At 37.0% G+C, this 18,346-nt stretch overlaps 1 protein-coding gene across 1 annotated transcript; it reads right to left on the bottom strand.

The window, feature by feature from the left end:
* On the bottom strand, positions 14,590 to 15,528 carry Or1e27 (olfactory receptor family 1 subfamily E member 27). The gene has a single exon (NM_001000719.1). The coding sequence runs from the start codon at positions 15,526 to 15,528 to the stop codon at positions 14,590 to 14,592; it is 939 nt and encodes a 312-aa protein (NP_001000719.1).
* Between the last annotated feature and the right edge of the window lie 2,818 nt (positions 15,529 to 18,346).

Below are 18,346 nucleotides of genomic sequence, written 5' to 3'. Positions count from 1 at the left end.
AATCCATGGGCCAATGTTTTAAAGATCCCACCACATCTGCCAAGCCTTCTAAACTTTGCATTTGAGACTAACTCTTTAATACATGAGTTTGGTAAAATATTTCATATCCAAAGCATAAAACCTGTGTAAAATACTATAAAAGAAAAGAGTTAGCATTCTATATGGGTCAAATGATATTGACTACTAATAAAGCTCTTAGATTTTGTACAGAACTAAAACATAGAACTGAGCTTAGAATATTGGAGAATTTGGGGCTACTTTATAGTATTTTCATGGACAAAAATAAATGTCAGTATAATCTATAAACATCTAATGGGTATAAAGCCATCAAATATGTATATTCCCTTGAAATGCAAGTTTCCAATATATAAGCATATATAACATCTCTATAGCATCTGAACAGAGGATGAGAGCCAAGTGCAGTGACCAGGCACTGAATGAGGTTACAAATGTCATCTATGATTCTGTTGAACAATGGTAAGAATATGATGCCTGGAATGTCAAGGAACAAAAGGCAGCCATGAGGATCAGGATCTGGGCTTTTAAAAAGATAATGGCCTGACAAATATTTGAACATTTTTCAAGGGAGTTATTTTTCTTATTCTGGCCTTTTCAATTTACTGGTACATATACAAAATTGGCTCACATACACATGCTCTTCATTAGTAGCATGTGTATCACTCTCAACATATTTTTACAGCAAGAGTGGGTCACCTGGAAATATTTTCAAAGTATGTACTTTTCATGGTAGCATACTGCCACAAAATCTAATGGACTATAATAAGAATTGTTTTACTTCTAAGATATTTTAACTCATGCACAGTTTGGTCCTTAGCACTTTAGAGGTTTCCTAATTGCACCCTTAGCCCTCCAAAAAATGGTTCTATGCTTATGGCATTTCTGTCAATCCCCAGTAGAACCAATGACTACAAATCCATCCATAAATTTTATGCCATCTCTACTTCCCTCATAAACATAACCAGATATGATCACAGCTATAATCTAACTATTGTAGAACAGACCCCTACTTGGTCATAGAAAAGTCCTGGCTAAGTATTTTGTCTGTACTGTGGTATTTTTTGATCTTCACTCTTGTTAGAGCAGGATCCCTTAGGTCAAGGGATGAGTACAATAGAAGATATGAGCAAGTATGTTATACAGATTATGATCATAGAAGCATACTATGGTCTTTACAAACTTATAATTAGAGGGGAAAGATCTCAGGCTGAGGTCTTGGTGGCTCTTACTGCCATCCTAGATGAGTGGGGAAGGATTGTTACTATCTGATTAAATGTATGTCTAACACAAAGTCTAGTGTTCCCAGATTGCACATTCTACAATGTAAAATTTTAGTTGTGGTAACTTCTCTATTCTATAACTCTCTGACTCTTGAGTCTTCTTAACCTCTACAAGTATGTATATTTTTATTAATAATAATATTCAATGATAGCACTGCACATTATATTCTTTTTTTTTTTGGTTCTTTTTTTCAGAGTTGGGGACCGAACCCAGGGCCTTGCGCTTCCTAGGCAAGCGCTCTACCACTGAGCTAAATCGCCAACCCCTGCACATTATATTCTTGAGCAGATTCTATCACTTTAGTATAATGCCATCTCGGTCATCCAAGTAGTTTGATATAGAAATTATTAAACTTTGTTTTATTTTAAAATCATCAAAATATACAAATAATATAAAATACCTTGGTGTGACTCAAGCAAGTGAAAGATCTATAGAAAAGAACTTCAACCCATGGCTCCAGCTGTCTATATAGCAGAGGATGGCCTTGTTGGGCACCAGTGGAAGGAGAAGCCCTTGGTCTTGCCAAGGTTGGACACCCAGTGTAGGGGAATGTTGGGAAGGAGAGGGAAGAGGGGCTAGATGGGGAAGGGAACAACCTTAGAGAAGAAGCAGAGGGGGCTGGGATAGGGGAGTTATGTCTGGGAAACAGGGAAAGGGAATAACATTTGAAATGTAAATAAAAAATATCCAATAAAAGAAAAAAAGAATTTCAAGTCTCTAAAGAAAGAAATTGCAAAAGATCTCTCAGAAGATGGAAAGATCTCCTGTGTTAATGGATTGGCAGGATTAATATAGGAAAAATGACATCTTGCTAAAAGTAATCTACAGATTCAATGCAACTCCAATAAAATACAAACACAACTTCATAGAGCTAAAAAGAGCAATTTTCAAAATCATTTTGAATAACAAAAAAAAAACAGGATACAGAAAAACTATCCTTAACAATAAAAAAAAACCTTCTGGGGGAATCACTATCCTTGACCTTAACTTGTGTTACAGAGCAATTGTGATTTTAAAAAACTGCATGGTTTTGGTACAGAGACAGGCAGGTAGATCAATGGAATAGAATTAAAGACCCAGAAATAAACCCACACACCTATGGTCACTTGATCTTTCACAAAGGAGCTAAAACTATCCAATGGAAAAAAGACATCATTTTCAACAAATGGTGCTGGTTCAACTGGAAGTCAGCATGTAGTAGAATGCAAATTGCCCTATTCTTATCTCCTTGTATAAAGATCAAGTCCAAGTGGATCAAAAACCTCCACATAAAACCAGACATACTGAAACTAATAGAAGAGAAAATAGTAGAGCCTGGAAAAATAGGCACAGGGGAAAATTTACTGAACAGAATACCAATGGTTTATGCTCTAAGATTGAGAATGGACAAATGGGACCTCATAAAATTATGAAGTTTCTCTAAGGCAAAGGACATAGTCATTAGGACCAAACAGCTTCCAACAGATTTGGAAAAGATCTTTAACAAGCCTACATCTGATAGAAGGCTAATATCTACTATACAAAGAACTCAAGAATTTGAAGACTCCAGATAATCAAATAATCCTATTTTAAAAATGGGGTACAAAGCTAAACAAAGAATTCTCAACTGAGGAATACCAAATGGCTGAGAAGCAGCTAAAGAAATGTTCAATAATCTTAGTTATCAGGAAAATGGAAATCAAAACACCTCTGAGATTCCACCTTACACAAGTCAGAATGGGTAAGATCAAAAACTGAGGTGACAGTAGATGCTGGAAAGAATGTGGAGAAATAGGAACACTCTTCCATTTTTAGTGGGATTGCAAGCTGGTATAATCACTCTGGAAATTAATCTTGTGGCTCCTCAGAAAATTGGACATAGTAATAATTGAGGACCCAGCTATAACACTCCTGAGCATACACCCAAAAGATGCTTCAACATATAACAAAGACACATACTTCACTATATTCATAGCAGTCTTATTTATAATAGCCAGAAGCTGGAAAGAACGCACATGTCCTTCAACAGAAGAATGGATATAGAAAATGGAGAACATTTATACAGTGAAGTACTACTCAGCTATTAAAAACAATGACTACATGAAATTCTTAGGCAAATGCATGGAACTAGAAAATATCATCCTGAGCGAGGTAAACCAGTCACAAAAGAACATACATGATATGCACTCAGTGATAAGTGAATATTAGTCAAAAGCATGGAATACCTAAGAAAAATTCACAGATCATATGAAGCTCAAGAAGAAAGAAGACCAAAGGTAGATGCTTCATTCATTATTAAAAGGAAGAACAAAATACTCATGGGAGGACATACAGGGATAAAGAGTGGAGCAGGGACTGAAGAAAAGGTCATTCATAGACTTCCCAAACTGGGGATCTATCCCATATGATGCCATCAAACGCAGTCACTGTTGCCGATGTCAAGAAGTACTTGCTGACAGAAGCCAGATATGGGTGTCTCCAGAGAGGCTTTGCTAGAGCCTTACTGGTACAGATGAAGATGCTTGCATCTAACCATTGGACTAAACAAGGGGACCCCATTGGAGGAGTAAGAGAAAAGACTGAAGGAGCTGAAGGAGTTTGCAACCCCATAGGAAAAAAAACAATATCAACCACCCAGACCCCACCAGAGCTCCCAGGGACTACACCACCAACCAATGAGTACACATGGAGTAGTCTAGGGTTCCAACTAAAATATGTAGCAGAGGACAGCACTGTCCAGCAGCAATAAAAGGAAAAGCCCTTGGTCCCATAACAACTTGTTTCCCCAATATAGAGGAATGCCAGGATGTTAAGGTGGGAGTGGGTGTTTGGGAGTGGGAACATTCTCAAAGAAGCAGGAAGAAGGGAGAGGAAGTATGGAAGAGGGGGAGGGTATAATATTTGAAATGTAAATACATAAGCTATCCAAGAATGAGTGATTAAATAAATAAATAAATAAATAAATGGTATCAGAAGAGATTTCAAGAATTTTTGTATAGGATTTCTCTCAGTAATTGATCTTCAATCTAAGAAGCACTGCAATAATCTCTCAGCTTTAATCCACTATACAAACAAACTCAAAGAAAAAAACTACATAATTATTTCATTAGATGCTGAAAAAACATTTGACAAAATTCAACACCCCTTCATGATAAATGTCCTGAAAAGATCAGGAATTCAAGGTCCATACTGAAACACAGGTAATATAAAAGCAATATACAGCAAACTAGTAGCTAACATTAAACTAAATGGAGAGAAACTTGAATCAACTCTAGTAAATTCAGGAACTAGACAAGGCTGCCTACTCTCCCCCTACTTATTCAATATAGTACTCAAAGTCCTAGCCAGAGCAATCAGACAATAAAAGGAGGTCAAAGTGATACAAATTGGAAAGGAAGAAGTCAAAATATCACCATTTGCAGATGATAGGATAGTACACTTAAGTGACCACAGACGTTACACCAGAGAACTACTAAGTCTGATAAACAACTTTGGCAAAGTGGATGGATATAAACTTAACTCAAACAAATCAGTAGCCTTCCTCTATTAAAGGAATAAACAGGCTGAGAAATAAATTAGGGAAAGGACACCCTTCACAATAGTCACAAATAAGAAAATACCTTGCAGTGTGACTCTAACCAAGCAAGTGAAAAGATCTGTATGACAAGAACTTCAAGTCTCTGAAGAAAGAAATTGAAGGAGATCTCAGAAGATGCAAGGACCTGGTATGCTCATTGATTGGCAAGATTAATATAGTAAAAATGGCCATTTTGTCAAAATCATTCTACAGATTTAATGCAATCCCCATCAAAATTCCAACTCAATTCTTCCAGACTTAGAAAGAGCAATTTGTAAATTCATTTGGAATAACAAAAAAACAGGATACTGAAAACTATATTCAACAATAAAAGAACTTCTGAGGGACTCACCTTCCCTAATCTCAAGCAGTATTACAGAGCAATAGTGATAAAAAGTGTATGGTATTGGTACAGAGACAGGCAGATAGATTAGTGGAATAGAATTGAAGACCCAGAAATGAATCCACACACCTATGGTCACTTGATCTTTGACAAAGGAGCCAAAACCATCCAATGGAAAAAAGATAGTATTTTCAACAAATGGTGCTTCTTCAACTGGAGGTCAGCATGTAGAAGAATGCAAATCAATGCATTCTTATCTCTCTGTATAAAACTTAAGTCCACGTGGATCAACGACCTCTACATCAAACCAGATACACTCAAACTAATAGAAGAAAAAGTGGGGAAAAGTCTTGATCACATAGGCATGGGGAAAAATTTCCTAAACAAAACACTAATGACCTATGCTCTATGATCAAGAATCAACAAATAGGACCTCATGAACTGCTAAGCTTTTGTAAGTCAAAGGACACTGTCATTAGGACAAAATGTCTAATTGGGGAAAGATCTTTATCAACCCTACATCCGATAGAAGGCTAATTTCCAAAATATACAGAGAACTCAAGAAGTTAGACCCCAGAGAACCAAATAACCCTATTAAAAATCGGGTACAAAACTAAACAAAGAATTCTCAGCTGAGGAATATTGAGTGGCTGAGAAGTACCTAAAGAAATGTTCAACATCCTTAGTCATGAGATAAATGCAAATCAAAACAACCATGAGATTCCACATCACATCAGTTAGAATGGCAAAGATCAAAAACTCTGGTGACAGCAGATGCTGGCAAGGATGTGGAGAAAGAGGAACACTCCTCCATTGTTTGTGGAATTGCAAACTGGTACAATCACTCTGAAAATCGGTCTGGAGGTTCCTCAGAAAATTGGACATTCCACTACCTGAGAACCCAGCTATTCCTCTCCTGGGCATATACCCAAAAGATGCTCCAACAAATAATAAAGACACATGCTCCACTATGTTTGTAGCAGTCTTATTTATAATAGCCAGAAGCTGGAAAGATCACAGATGCTCTTCAACAGAGGAATGAATACAGAATATGTGGTACATCTACACAATGGAATACTACTTAGCTATCAGAAATAATTACTTCATGAAATTCATAGACAAATTGGTTGAACTAGAAAATATCATCCTGAATGAGGTAACCCAATCACAGAAAAATACACATGGTATCTTGAACTATGCAAGATACAATCCACAGACTACATGAAGCTCAAGAAGGATGACCAAAGTGCAATGCTTTACTCCTTCTTTAAAGGGGGAACAAAAATATTCACAGGAGGGGATATGGAGGCAATGTTTGGAGCAATGACTGAAGGAGTGGCCATTCAACACCTGCCACACATGTGGCTCATCCACCAATACTAGATAAGGTTGGTGAAGCTAAGAAGTGCATGCTGACAGGAACCAGGTATAGATAGATGTCTCCTGAGAGGCTCATCCAGATCTGTCAAATACAGAGACAAATGCTTGCAACACAACCACTAAACTGAGAACAGGACCCCCGTTGGAGGAATTAGAGAACGGATTGAAAGAGCTGAATGGGCTTCCAACCCCATAAAAACAGCAATGCCTACCAAACAGAGCTCCCAGGAACTAAACCACTACCTAAAGACTATACATAGACTGACCCATGGCTCCAACTGCATATGTGGCAGAGGATGGCCTTGTTGGACACCCTTGGTCCTTCCAAGTTGGGACCCCCATTGTAGGGGAATGTTGGGGGGGTGAGAAGGGTGGTGGATGGAGGAACACCCTTATAGAAGAAGGGGAGGGTAATGGGATAGGGAGCTTATGTTTTGGAAACCAGGAAAGGGAATACATTTGAAATTTAAATAAAAAATATCCAGGGGTTGGGGATTTAGCTCAGTGGTAGAGTGCTTGCCTAGCAAGAGCAAGGCCCTGGGTTCGGTCCCCAGCTCCAAAAAAAAAAAAAAGAAAAAAGAAAAAAAATCCAATAAAAGAAAAAATAGAAAAAATTAAGTTACTTATATTTATTATATAATTTAATATATAATTTTACATATTATTTATGCATTAGAAATTTATTATACAATTTAATCTGCCATAAATATGAATTCTATATTTATAAATTATACCTTATATTTATGAATTATAAGTTATGTAAGTTATTGTATGACAGAGAATCATATGAAAAATAGTTCTGGAAATTTGAGTTAGCATAGTGAAGTTTTGTATGTTCAAACTATGAAGTTATGTCTTTCAGAACAGTCATTATGTCCCATACCCATGCATGCATTTACCTGAGAATCACATATCTTTTATTTCTCCCTCAGATTGGAATGTTTCACAAAAGTATATAGTAAAATTTTAACTTCCAGAAGCCACTCTTATTCAGAGGCAGCCGATCCTCCCTGTTCCTGGTAAAACTGAAGAGTAGAAAGCAGGAATCAAAACTCTGTGTCTTCTGCCAGAGAACAGATGCAGAAATGATGAGCTTTGATAGGCAGAAAACAAAACAAAACAAAACGAAACAAAAAAGACTTTCCTCTCCTGCATTCCAATCCTCTGTTTTGCCAGAAGATGATTTATTTCTCTACAGACCTGGGTATGTGGCTGTAGTCACCTGCTATACACCTAAAACAAGCAGATTAGAATTTTAAATGGAGGGTGAACTCTGTTAAAATTGATATTCACCCTTTACTTTCTTTACCTTTTCTTGAGATGGTTTACCAAAACAATTGATGCCTTTATTTTCAATAATGAACAGTCTCTGTGAGGGAATCCCAGCTGAAAGTATTTCTCATAGTGGGTAAGCAAAGTATTTTCCTGGGGCCAAGAAGAAACAGGGCAATCAATTGTTGCCTTATCATTGTCTCCACTGAGATATTACTTTTGAATTCAATGTCCCATTCTAATATACCATGATTTGTGATTTTAAAGAAAGACCCATGGTTATATTATCTCATCTGATTCCTTTTAACAGTGACATGCATCTTTTGGATTCATTATCAAAATCATTATCTGTTCATATATAAATCTGATACCTCTGCATAAATTCTAATACCTACACCTGCCACTGAAGGCAGCTGAACTTCATCCTCCTACAGCATCTGTCTTGTTAGCACTTTACGCTATAAGAGGATGAAAATATGTTATATTAAAGGCATCACCAGCAAATAATACTTTGTTATTTACTTTCTACAAAGAATATACTTTACAAAACCCATGTTGTTTACCATCAGTCTCTAGAATAAATACTAAGAAGAGCTCAAATCATGCCTCAATGATTAATTGGAAATTTCCATAGATTTCTCTTTCATTTCTTTTTTTCTCTTTCATTTGATATGGTTTTCACATTTTAAAGCTCTATGCCATGGATGCAAGGAATCAGAAATTTCAGAAATGTAAGATGTAGTTCTAGTTCACAGAGAAATTTCAAATTTTATTGTTTACTTTTAAATTATGCAAGTTATAATGCAAATATTTTTGTCTTAGGGAAACAATATATTGCGTCAAAGAATATTTAGACTCATGGCAGATGGAAATACTCTAAAACAGGCTTGCAGCTTAAGGATGACAGAATGTACTATTTCTTAAACTGTATGGATTAATTAAGCAGACATTCTGAAATAGAAACACATTGGTTTAATATTTGAATAGTGTCTTTGTATGCAATTGCCATCAATAAATATTAACTATTGGGGCTGGATGTGTTGTGCCAGAAAACATTTGTGAACCCCCAAAAACCACCAAGGAGCCAATTCCAATGCAATCACATTAGGGTTTTTTATTCAAGCTTGATTTTGGGCTCCCCAACAACCCTAACACAGCAGGAAGGTGGAGCCATAAGCCTAGTATTAGGCAAGCATTTATAGAGGCAAGAAGGGGGTATCTAGCCTGGTACACATCAGTTTGGGGAGCCATTATGACCTTTAACTGGTGCTGAGAGATAAACCATAAACTTAAATTCTGCCTTTTTCATGATTGATGGTTGTTAAAAAGTGGATTGTCAAGGGAAGGTGTGTATCCTGAAGGTGCAGATCTGTTGAGGAATAACTTAACAACTGGTGCTAGACACAGGTTTTATTGGGGAGTAACCTGGAAACTAGTGCTAGATGTAGGTCTTGTTGATGGGTAACCTGGAAACTGGTGCTAGGTACTGGTCTGTTAGTTTACTTGAGTTCAACCTTAGGTCAGGTTCTCTATAATGGAGTCTGAGCCTAAAAAGATTTTGTCTCCCACATGTGATAAACCATCAAACAAAAAATATTAAATCTAAAAATTTCCTGACCCAATATATCCAGGAAACCTGGGATACTGCCAGGTCCATCACGGCTTTGTAAAGGGGAGGGGTGTGTGTGACATAGTTCCTGCCCCTATAGCATCATCAGGCAATTGATCTCCATGATCCATGTGTCTGCTGATGGTTGTTGTTGCCCTAAAGCTGATATGCTATCTTTACTACTCTACTTTCAATCTTTCTTTCTGGGGAATATTCTCCCCCCCCCATTACTCATAGCTAATCATGCAATAATAGTTGAAACAGATGTGATTCTCAGGAATTAGGAATAAAGATGGTCATGAGGCTGTGGAGAACAAGGAACAGGCCTTCTGCTTGGCCTTCAGGTTCATGGGAAAGGATCTAATTGACATAACCACAAAGTCCATAGAAGCCTACATGGTCCTTTGTAGAAATAGTCTCTTGCCAGACTTGGCTTTGAATTTGGATCATGAAGAAATACATGTACCCTCTGGCCCAATGACTACTACATTAATTAGCCAGGGTAAACTTGGGGACATCAAAATAGAGTGTTAAAGTGGCCTAAAGAAGGAAAGGCATGGATAGAAAATGGGAAACCATATATGATTTGGGAAGAAATAAGTATTAGAAGGAAAGTACATGAGGCTATGGAATTGCTAGGATGAGGAAACAAAGATTAGAGAGTTAAAAGTTTATATAGAAGCTGATAAAAAAAAGTTGGTAATTTGTTCTCCTAGCTATTTGAAGAATTGGAGATGATAATGCTTGGAAAGATGTTAAATAAAAATAACCATTTTACTTATGTGAATTAGAAAACCTTGTAAGAAAACATTCCAACCTAAGTAGTCTGTTCTTACATGAAAGTAATTGCTAAAGGCTGCTGCCTTCTGTACCAGGAAACCACAAGAGCTGTACCCAGCTACCTATGAGGAACAGGCTATGTAAAACTATAAGGAAGTGTGCTTTCACTTTGAGAACAGTTTCTTTTCTAAGGAAACAGGTGCTGGAACTAATGATCCAGGACTCTTAGAATTTAAGAACTGTTAATCATTATTAACAATTATCAAAGCCTTGAAGAATAAATAAAGATGAGAATACAAAGGAGTAGAGAGAATACCTAGCAGCTTACATCTAGTACTGAATCTGAGTCATTATTGAATCAGTGCCACTCCCATTCCCACCTGTCTCAGGAACCTCTTCACACTGAGGATAAACCTTGGCAGGATAAAATGAAAAGACCTAAACCTAAGAGTAATATAAATTTAAGAACACGAAAAGTCCTAGGTCCAAGAACAAGAAATTATTTTCAATAAAATCATAGAAGAAAACTTTCCCAGCCTAAAGAAAGAGATGCCTATAAATATATAAGAAGCTTACAGAACATCAATTAGAGAGGTTCAGAAAAGAAAATCCTCCCACTGTGTAGCAATGAAAACACCAATTCTACAGAAAGGATATTAAAAGAGGCAAGTTAAAAGGTCAAGGTAACATACAAAGGCAGACTCATCAGAATTATACCAAAATTCTAACATAGACCTACAGGGGCCTGAACAGATATATCACAACCTCTAAAAAAGACCACAGATTGGGGTTGGGGATTTAGCTCAGTGGTAGAGCGCTTGCCTAGGAAGTGCAAGGCCCTGGGTTCAGTCCCCAGCTCCGGAAAAAAAATTTAAAAAAAAATTAAAAAATTAAAAAGACCACAGATGTCAACCTAGATATTCAACAAAACTCTCAATCTCCATAGATGGCAAAAACAAGATATCTCAAGACAAATCCAGATTTAAACAATATCTATTCACAAATCCAGATCTACAGAAGATGCTAGAAGGAAAACTCCAATCCAAGGAAAACTACACCCAAGGAAACAGGAAATAGCTAGTTTTATAACAGCAAAAACAAGAGAAGCATATATACTATGTCAAAATAACAGGAATTAACAATCATTGGTCATTAATATTGCTCAACACCATGGACACAATTCACCAATAAAAATGCACAGACTAACAAAGAGATTCTAAAACAGGACTCATCATTCTGCTACATACAAGAAACACAGCTTGGCACTTAAGATATGCATTACCTGAGAGCAAAGGGCTGGAAAAGATGTTTTCCAATCAAACAGGCCCAAGAAGCAACCTGGATTAGCTGTACTAATATCTAATAAAATATACTTTCTACCAAAATTAATCAAAAGAGACATGGAAGAATATTTCATCCTCATCAAAGAAAAATCTACCAAGATGTTTTCCCAATTCTGAATATCTGTGCCCCAAACACAATTGTACTCACATTTGTTCATATACATTGCTAGACTTGAACTTCCCAGTGACACCACTCATTATTAGTTGGAGACTTAAAGATCCAACATTTCCAACCAACAAGTCACCTAAACAAAATCTAAACAAAGAAATAATAAAACAAACTGGTGCCATCAAACAAATGAATCAAACAATTATTTATAGAACATTTCGCCTAAAAACAAAAGAATATGCCTACTCCTCAGCACCTCATGGAACATTCTCCAAAATAGAACATGTAGTCAGTCAGTCACAAAGTAAGCCTCAACAGATACAAAAAAATGAAATAGCATCTTGTATCTTATCAGACTACTATGGATTTAAGCTGGGAATACAAAAATCATTAGAAATCTTGAACATTTATGGAAATTGAGCAACTCTATACTCAATGATAGCTATGTTAGGAAAGAAATAAAGAAATAAATAAGAGGCATTTGTGATATAAATAATAAAAAACTAATCAATTAGTTAAAATTTTATATTCAACATCATGCCAAATGACAAAGACTTGAAGCAATGAGACTCATTTTTATTTGTTATTGTGTTTATTTACATTTCAAATGTTATACCCCCCTCTTGTTTTCCCTGTAAAAACTCCAGACTCCACCTTCCTCTCCCTGTCTCCATGAGGGTGAGCTCCCCCTCCCCCCTCCCACTCCTTCCTCACCACCCTATCATTCTTCTATGCTGGGGCATCAAGCCTTCACTGGACACAAGGCTTCCTCTCCCATTCACATCAAACAAGGTCATTTTCCACCACATATAGAGCTGGAGTCATGGATTCCTCCATGTGTAAACTTTGGTTGGTGGTTTGATCCCTGGAAGCTCTGGAGGGAAATGGTTGATTGATATTATTGTTCCTCTCATAGGGTTGCAAATCCAAATCACACTCATTTTATTGGAAAAATAGACAACAATGACTCAATCAAAGAATGGATAAAGGAATGTGGTGCATTTATACAATGGAATATTACTCAGTTTTTAAAAATGACACTGTGAAATTTACATGCAAATGAGTGTAAATAGAAAAAAATCACTCCAAGTGAGGTAACCCAGATCCAGAAAGACAAACATGGTATGCATTCATTTATAAGTGTACATTATCTCTTAAGTAAATTATCATCAAGCTACAATCTACAGATCCAGAAACGTTATGTAAAAGGGAGGATTATACTGAGGAAACATGGACCTCCACAGGAAAGGTAAATAGAATATACTCTGAGAGTGGAATGGGGCCAGATGTAGAAAGAAGTGGGAGAAATCTGGTGGCAGGGGAGAAATAAATATATAGAGAGATTACAGAGAGACACAGCTTGATTTGGGTTTGAAATATTTGTGAATTGGTGGGAATCTGCTACAATAGGAACTCTCAGGAATCTATGAGGGTGACCCAAGTGAGGACTTCTAGTAATGGAGGATACAGGGTCTGAACTGGACAACTTTTGTGACCATGAAAAGTGGTGGGTTCATTTGGTGGAGTTCTTGGCTATGGAGGTCCTGTATACATCCATAAACAACTCAGGCTACTACTAGGACAGAGGTTAGCTTTCTGAAAATTGAGCGATGGGCTTTATTGCCAAACAATCCAAATATCTCATTGAACACAGAGCGGTCAAGTTAGTGAGGAATGGAATACTAAACCCCTACAATATAGTCTCTTTAATGCAGGAAGTTGCTCTGCAGACTTCAGAAAGAGAAACCATGATACCAACACAACAACAAAACATACACACCTACAATCTATCCTGCTGGCAAGATGTACTGGAGAAACGATTGTCAGAACATGTGGGAGTGGCCAACCAATGTTTGGTTAAATGTGAGGCCCAGTCCATAAGGGGAAATCACATCCCAAACACTGCCTGGATGGCTAGGAACTAGGGACTGAATAGCTAAGAGTTCTAGGGTAGAAACAAACATGACTGAGAGGAATAAAACATAAAACTCAATTAATTGATTCCCAGTGATATTCTGCTTTACTTCTTGATCAGTGCCTTGTCCAGTAATCATCAGAAAGGCTTTATCTGGCAGTTGACTAAACTGATTACAGAAACACACAGACAGAGATTATGAGATTATGCAGAGTGGTGTGTTGGGGGGATGTATGAGTGTGTATAAAGTAGAGTTCTCCATCAGATCCATCCCCTCAAAAATTGGAGAATTCCAGAGAGGAGAGGGAGGAAAGATTATGAGTCAGAGGTCAAGGAACCAAGAGAACATGGTCCAACATATCAACATAGACTTACAAAACAGAAATGCCAAGCACAGAGTCTGCCTGAATCTGCATCAGATTCTTTCAGTAAAGGTTAAATCTCGTAGCTTGATGTTTTTGAGGCACTCCAAATAGTGGGTTTATTTTTGTTGCTTTTGTCTGCTATTAAGACTACTTTTCTCCTATTTGAGTTTCTTGTCCAGCATAATATGAGGCCTTTTGCCATGTATTTTTGTACCCTGTGTCAAGTTTGGGAGCCTGTTCCGTCTCTTAGAATAGAGTTATTTTCCGAGGTAGAAATGAAGGGGAAATAAATCTGAGGGGGAGAACCTAGGAAGAATGGATGAATGGTTGTATTATAAGGCTGGGTCATATTAAATGTGAGAAGACTCCTTTTAAAATGCAGAAACAAATTTTAAGGAGTGGAGTTCTGATAAAACAGTACCTGTTACCTAATGCTTTTCTAGAACCACTATTGGAATGACATCACAGAGTCTTAGGTCTCTTTCCCTTAGAACTCCTTTGTAATATTCTCTTTTGTAAATGGGAATATTATGCAGTGTGTCTTATTGTAGGGATATATTTTATAATATTAATAAATACAATACTAGATAAATTAAGTTTAAAACTCCAGTATAGGTATTATAATGAAATTTGCTTCTTGCAAAGGACTCTGATCAGGGCCCCCTTCATATCTCTGTTTCTCAGGCTGTAGATAAAGGGATTCAGCATGGGAGTCACCACTGTGTACATCAGGGCCATGGCCGTCTCCTTCACAGTAGAGTTATTAGCTGATGGACATATATAGACACCAATAATTGTCCCATAGAACAGTGAGACCACAGAAAGGTGGGAGCCACAGGTGGAAAAGACCTTGTGTATGCCCCGTGTAGTTGAAAACTTTAGAATGGAGCAGACAATTTGTACATATGAAACAACAATGAGTAAGAATGGGATCACAATATCAAACCCTCCCAAGATAAATATCATTAGTTCATTAATATAAATGTCAGAGCATGCCAACTTGAGCAGGGCAGTTATGTCACAGAAAAAATGGGGGATCACATTGTCCTCACAGAATGACAATCTTGCCAAGAGTAAGGTGTGCAACATAGAATACAGAATGGTAAATACCCAGGAGAGCACCACTAGAGACACACAAAGCTTGGAGCTCATGATGCTGGTATAACGAAGAGGGAAGCAGATGGCCACATAGCGGTCATAGGCCATGACCACAAGAAGAACATTCTCCATGTTTGCAAAAACCATAAAAAAGTACATTTGTGCCAGACAGCCAGCATAGGAGATAGATGTGTCCTGGCTCTGCATGTTCTGCAGCAGTTTAGGCATTGTGACAGAAGAAAAGCAAAGGTCAGTGAGGGACAAGTTGCTGAGAAAAAAGTACATGGGTGTGTGGAGATGGGAATCCAGACAAATGAGGGTGATGATGATGAAATTCCCCAGGATGGTGGTGAGGTATATGGCCAGGAACAGGGCATAGAACAGATGCTGGTTCTCTGGAGGAATGGGCAGGCCCAGGAGGAGGAACTGAGAGATGAGGGTCTGGTTATTCATTATCATTCTTAATCTCCAGTATTCTAATGAGGAAATTATCAGGGTTGCTGAAAATGAAAATAAAAATGAATATATATTCCAGAAATATATTATACAAAAATGAATCTTACAATCATCATAGTAATTTTAAACTCAAAACTCCAAATATCTGTAATCATTACAGTCATTAATGTTCTTTCTCATTTTCTCTTTAATAGGTTTAAATCTCCTCTTTTTTTCCTAGACACGTCTATGTTCTTTCTACTCAGCTACAAATTGGACTAATGCTTCTCTATACTGCTGTCTGCTCATCCTGGTAGACTGTTGTCTATTCATCTGCAGTTTGCCCTATGTTTTTTGTATATTGATGTTCTTAAAAAATTGTATAAGCATTATCATCATAATTTTATATAAATTTCAAGAAAAATCCACATATTCCTATGGACTAGGTTACTCTTTCAAACTTGGACCAGAATGACACTCTAACATATTTTACTTCACTGTAAACAAATTAGCTTCATTCCATAAATTTATGGAAGGCGTCAGACCCTCAAAAGTCCCAGGTGAAACTCACGCTTTCATTTCTGCTGTCTCCCAAAGCATTTCTTGTTCTACCATTCTGGTCTCCCATAGCACAGTAAAAGAAAATAAGGTTTTCATCAGAAATCAGTGATTTTTAAATCCATTTACTTTTTCTTACTTTGAACTGCTGTCATACATTATACAAAACCTCTCCTAAATTCTCCTTCTATTTTATCAATTCCTCTCTGTAAGGTTATATCAATACATGAGGACCACATCTTGTCTGTATTGAAATACAGAGGCAAACTCAGTAATGTTCAAGTTCTCGTGTCTCCTGATCTTTCTCTTCTCCTTCATCAGGCTCCATTCACACTGCGGCATTATAACAAAGAGATTCCATCATATTTTTTTCTGCTTTATTTTTCAGATTATCGCTACTGCTCTAAGAATAAGGTCAAAGCTCCTACAAAGACATAGACACTGTTTCATTACCTCACAGGTGCCAGTGGCACATCCCATATAGTTTCACAGTGACTTTTGGTTTCTCTCTTTATCAATGATGGGGTTAGGATTCTTTACCTCCTTCATTTTAGAGGCTATCTTCCTCTTGCTTATCACTTCCCTGTTTCCCCTTCATCTGTTCATCCTCACTCATATCTGAGAAATATGTCTTGTAACATGCTGAGCTGAATTTTCTCTGTCCTCCCATACTGTTATACCCTCAGCTATGTACCCTAGCATCATATCCCTAACCCATGCAATTAATATGTGATCACTGATTAATCTATGTTTGTATTAGTTATAAACTATATAAAGGAAAGGTCACAAATGTATTCATTTTGTTTGGTTGTTTACAATCATTCAGATCTCCCAACCAGGGCCAATACCTGTTATGATGCATGAAATTGGTTGATGAACATTTGTTACATGCTGCTCAAAATGATACAGATTTTTTTTATGGTCAAAGGTAGAAAAGTCCCCATTTAAATATGAAGACTTGAAAAGTGAAACTCTATACTGTTCATCAGAGATTTGATGTTGTGTTTCTGTACTCTTATGCTTAATCATCTTTATCACTCCACAGTGATACTGATGACTCCAAGTCATATCCATATGGTTTAATACTCAAAATGTCATTGACATTGATGCAGCAAACAGGATGAAAAATTTTATGAATTAGCAAAATGAAGCAACAGCTTGTAAGCTTCAGTTCAGTTATTCCTCAGATGTCTATAGTATATATGATGGTGAATTTATGCATCAAGTGGGATAAACCCTGATGCTGATTTTAGACCATACTAGTTGCTATACAGATATTCTATAAATGTTATTCAAGTCTGTAGAATTTCAGTAAGTCACTAACACTTCACTACAGGGTGAGGTTCATGCACTCAGATGAAGGAATTGGGGGAAAAGAACAATTTGGTGTAGAAAAGTGTTGCATCATCTGCCTTAGATACAAGTGTGCAATATCTACTCTTCTTAGTGCCTCCAACATTTCAGACAGTTCTTCAAATGTTCACCTAACACTGAACCTAATGTCTCTAACACTGGGTAGTCTATATCCTAGTCACATGCATGGGAAGGCATGTACAAGTATGCACATGAGTGCATGCACACGTATACCCATTATCCTGTGATTCTGGACATCACTGGCTATTCAATCTATCATGGGTCCTAAAGCTGCCACAAGAGAAGAAATATCAAGAGATCTTAACAACTTTCTAAAACAGGCTACAACCTAGTCTGACTGCTTACACCTTCATGACTGACTGCTTTACAATATAACTGAATTCAGAGATTGCACACAGATTTTGTGGATTAGCATTACAGAGGATAAACCAGGTAACACAAAAACATGCACCATTTAAAAAGTTGCTCTTCTTATGTATACCATACTGGTCTCAAACATGGAGCACTCACTGCATCTGTGTCCCAAGTACTGCAATGACAAAAATGTGGCCACATTTTCTGTCTCTCATGTTAATGAACAGTACTTTTGTGTTATATATGATGTGTGCCAAGGTGAGAATCTGAGAAATCACTATCCACAATTATCACTGATTTGTTGATTGACTTCCTACATTCTCTATATATTAAGACTGTAGTTCTCAAATTAAACACCACATTAAAAACATAAAGGGTACCTTCTAACCTTTGACATACCTGCATAACCGTTTGGATTCTGTAGAAGTACAGAGTTTGATTGAGTAGCTTTCACTGTAGATTTACATGAACACCTAGATGATGTTAATATCATTCTTGATAAACACTACTTAAGAGCAATAACATACAATATCAGTGACCCAGATATTTGTAAACT

This window comes from Rattus norvegicus, chromosome 10 (assembly GCF_021556685.1).
Source record: "Rattus norvegicus strain SHRSP/BbbUtx chromosome 10, alternate assembly SHRSP_T2T, whole genome shotgun sequence".
NCBI classification, from domain to species: Eukaryota; Metazoa; Chordata; class Mammalia; order Rodentia; family Muridae; genus Rattus; species Rattus norvegicus.
The sequence above is the reverse complement of the archived record's forward strand: the minus strand, read 5'-3'. Positions and strand labels throughout refer to the sequence as shown.